Source organism: Salmo trutta, chromosome 11, assembly GCF_901001165.1.
Source record: "Salmo trutta chromosome 11, fSalTru1.1, whole genome shotgun sequence".
NCBI lineage: Eukaryota > Metazoa > Chordata > Actinopteri > Salmoniformes > Salmonidae > Salmo > Salmo trutta.
Genome location: NC_042967.1, coordinates 4,089,894 through 4,094,333, shown reverse-complemented (window position 1 = coordinate 4,094,333; position 4,440 = coordinate 4,089,894). Strand labels below are relative to the sequence as shown.

General features: G+C 47.2%; 1 protein-coding gene across 1 annotated transcript; it reads left to right on the top strand.

Moving 5' to 3' along the window:
* The first annotated feature begins 692 nt into the window (after positions 1-692).
* LOC115202110 (probable G-protein coupled receptor 83) lies at positions 693-4,182 on the top strand. Its single transcript, XM_029766001.1, has 4 exons — positions 693-1,269; positions 1,631-1,756; positions 2,441-2,574; positions 3,401-4,182. Exons 1-4 carry the CDS (start codon positions 832-834, stop codon positions 4,101-4,103), a joined length of 1,401 nt encoding a protein of 466 aa, XP_029621861.1. The 5' UTR covers positions 693-831; the 3' UTR covers positions 4,104-4,182.
* The last annotated feature ends 258 nt before the right edge of the window (positions 4,183-4,440 follow it).

The window sequence follows — 4,440 nt, the reverse complement described above, 5'->3', positions numbered from 1 at the left end:
GTTATATCAGATACCTCAATTTGTTATGTAAGATATCAGTTTGATGTACCAGATATTTCAGTTAGTTATTTCAGACACCAGTTATATCAGATACCACAGTTCTTTATATCAGATACCAGTTTGTTATATCAGATTCCAGTTATAACAGATACCTCAGTTATCTCTCTTTCCCTCTCACCGTCCGTCTTTCTCTCTGTTAGTTATATTAGATACCAGTTTCATGTCTGTCTACATGTCTGTCTGTCTTACTCTCGTCTTCCTTTTCATGTGTCCCATTGAGGTTTAATTAACGAAAGATGCAAAGGGTCCCTGCACCAAGGGCTAACGCCATAAATGACCGTGCATACAATACAAAATACGATTATTGTTATTTACGGTAGGCTACAAATAAGATACAGTAACCCTCAAATCAACAGCTATATACAACAAAGAGTTTCACATAACACTGCTTGCTCTACCTCATTGATCATTGTAAAAGTAAACATTTAAGCATTCATACTTTGATTTCTCTCCCTCTCCCTTCTGTCCCACTTCCATCCACCTCTCTCCATCTCTGTGCTTCGCTCCTCTTCTCTCTCAGCGTGAACAAATAAGCATTGAGCCGCCAATATCTGACAGACGCGCGCGCACACACACATACACACACACACTGCGCGCGTACATGCACGCATGGGTTTAAAAGTGCTGCCAACACATCGTGCGCATCACATCTTCTCAAGTTTCTGCGCGGAGAAAGCAATGTCCCCCTCTCCTCACGCCGCCACTGCTACGCGAGAGGGAGACTGATGATTGGACGTCCGGTGCTTATCGTTATAACCCTCCCCGGCAGACATGCGAGTGGCGTGTCTGTGGCTGTCCCTCACCTATTTGGCCACTAGCCTCGACGGGTTGGGGGCACGGGAATACAACAACTCAACCATTTTCGGCGGGGGTCTATTTGTTGATGCAGAAGGGCTGCTGAACCTGTCAGACCCGTACAAGCCCAACCGGACAAATGTCTTCTCGCTTGACCTGGACGAGGGCACGCTCGCGGACTGGCGCTCCATGGCAGTTAAAAATTGCTACGGTGGAGAGTCCCATAACCGGACCGTGAAATCCCTACTGGTCCTGGCTTACTCGTTCATCATCGTCATCTCGCTTTTCGGAAACACGCTGGTGTGCCATGTGGTGATCAAGAACAAGCGGATGCACTCCGCCACGAGCCTGTTCATCATTAACCTCGCAGTGGCAGACATTCTTATCACGCTGCTCAACATGCCCTTTACTTTGGTGCGATACGGACCGGGGACATGACAACCTCGCTACTGTCTATGGGCACAACAAACATCAGTCTACACAAATGACCACACACACACACACACACACACACACACACACACACACACACACACACACACACACACACACGAGCGTCTATGCAATTCTTGCGGTATAAAAATGATATCTATTATTTTTACCTTTTTCATCGTGGTAGATCAGTGATTATCTCCGGAAAGTGGAAGAGCGCGTGTGTTTTTAAATCCATTTGAGTGCCTGCAGTGACGTATGGATAGGAAGGCTCCAGCTGTTCAACACTCAATCATGCCAATAAAAAACAGTCTTGTCAACATGCCTGTGTGGTCTCCCTCAGGTCCGTTTTGTGAATAGCAGCTGGTGGTTCGGGAAGGGAATGTGCCACATCAGCCGGTTCGTCCAGTATTGCTCCCTGCACGTATCCACGCTCACGCTCACGGCAATCGCGCTGGACAGACGCCAGGTAGGCTAAGGGTCATGCATACAATCGGTGAATGTCGTGTGTGTGCTTCGTCTAATTTAAGGGTTGCAGTTTGCTTAGCCGAGTAAAATAAAAGCTGTAAAGGAAGAGTCAGCACTCGAAAGCGCAACGGGGAGCTGTCCACGCGGCAGTGCTGAAAGTGTTTCTCAAATAGACTCGCTAATTGCCAGCTTGTAACCAGTGAATCACCAATCACCAGGCTGACAGTTTGATACAGGCAACAAAAGCCAACTATTCTGTTGTTTTGTCCTCTTAGAAATATATTTTGGGGTATAGGTCTATTTCAATGGAGCGTGACAGTAAATTATTGGTTTATTGCCATAGTTTGAGGGACAAGGCAGCTTCCAAGCTATAGGGACAAGTATGTTATTTTCTGGCATCTGCTGTAGTCTATCCTTTTAATAGAAAGAATATTTGACGGTATTCACATTCAGTTGTTTTTCATAGAGTTGTCTTGGATATGAGTGGATATAAGTCTACTATGTCTTTATGAGCTACAGAGCTCAAGCTGAGTTTGAGTACAATGTTTATCTCAAACTAAAAGTGTGGTTTGTAAGGGAGGAGTGTGGAACTGAGAGCAGCAGCAGGTGTGTGTAACGGAGTGTGTGTCATGGAGAATGTGTGCGGCCTGATAAAAACACTGTGTGTGTGTGTGTCTGTGTGCAGGTCATTCTCCACCCTCTGAGGCCCCGCATGTCCCCGGCTCGCGGTGTTGTGTGTGTGATTCTTATCTGGGTCATGGCCAGCTGCTTCTCCTTGCCTCATGCCATCTACCAGAAGCTCCTAACCTTCGTGTACAGGTAAACACACACACACCTTCGTGTACACACACACACACACACACACACACACACACACACACACACACACACACACACACACACACACACACATACTGTGACGGCCCTGAATGTTTCTGAACCGTCTCAGTGCTTCTCCTTCCAATAGGGCGCTTTCCCTTTAATTCCCAATTAAATAGCCAGCATCAGCTGCGCAAAAGTGGGGTTGTGATGGAAACATGAATGAGGATGTGTTCAACCCTCAGTTCTGAAAGGAGAAAGTAATATTTTCTCTGGTAGGCACAACCTACCTGGCACCCCTATAAATTATAACCTCAAGTCAAAACCGTTACCATACATACATACATACATGCATACATGCATACATACATACATACATACATACATACATACATACATACATACATACATACATACATACATACATACATACATACATACATACATACATACATACAGAGAGAGAGAGAGACACACACCTTCGTGTACAGGTACACACACACACACACACACACACACACACACCTTCTTGTACAGGTACTCCCACACCCACACACACACAAAATTGATAGAACAAACACTTCACCTTTGTGTACACATTAACCACCAGGGATTCTTTTCTCACAGTTCTCTCTTCCCTCCAGCCTCTCTCACTCTCCCTCTCCCTACATTTCTCATTAGATGTTTTGTTTAGGGGTTTCCAATGTTGTTGCTGTTTCTCTTGTTGACTTTTCATGAGTGTATTCTTCTCTGTGCTATACTCATAGCTGGTTATGTGCTCTCTCTATCGTCCTCCTTCTCACTCCCCCTCCATTTTCTCTCTCAGCAAGGAGAAGGTGCGCAGCCTTTGTGTCCCCGACTTCCCCGAGCCCTCTGACGTCTACTGGCAGTGCATTGACCTCCTCACCTTCATCCTCCTCTACGTCCTACCCCTCCTCATCATCACCGCCGCCTACTCAACTGTGGCACGCCGCCTTTGGCGCCGTAACGCTATCGGGGACACCACCACTGAGCAGTTCGCTGTGCAGCGGCGGAAGCGGCGGCGCACCCTGGCTATGTTGTTGGCGGTTGTTGGGGTGTTCGCGGTATGCTGGTTCCCTCTGAACTGCTACGTGGTGCTTCTCTCCAGCCAGGCCATTCAGTCATCCAATGCCTTGTACTTCTGTTTTCATTGGCTGGCGATGAGCTCGACGTGTTACAATCCCTTCATCTACTGTTGTCTGAACCCCGCCTTCCGCCAGGAGCTAAGGCTGTTATTGGGCATGTGCCGGAGGAGGGGGAGTGGAGGGGTGGGGCCGGTGCTGGTGGCTCCACCCTCCTATGCACTCTGCCACAGAGCCGCCTGGCCGGAGAGCCGCACCTGTTCTCGACCGAGTCACGCCTCTTCAAACCCAAGCCACGCCTCTTCTCGGCCAAGCCACTCCTTGTCCTCTCACCAGCCTCCTAAAGTCAGGCATGTCCTTTTCTCTGCTAGACATGCCAATAAAACAGACATCCTATCAGTGGAGCCTATAGTAGCTGTCAGTTAACTACAACTACCAGAATGCACTTGGGTTGGGATTGAGTGAATGATTGAGTTTATTTGACAATTAAAGACATGTAAAGTTGCTGCATTTGGTGGTGAGTCCTGTTGAAGGACTACGTTATTGGCTAAAGACAGTTTGGGCTCTAGAACAGGAAATGTATCATCTTTTAACTTTCATGACAGCGCCACCTTCGGGAAGAAAGGTCTCACATGGATGGGAACAGGGTGTGGTGATGTCTGGCAACAAATGCAACACCCAAACGAACAACTACTCTGTTAGCACATATTGTTTACACTGAGTGTACAAAACATTAAGGACACCTTCCTAATATTGAGTTGCA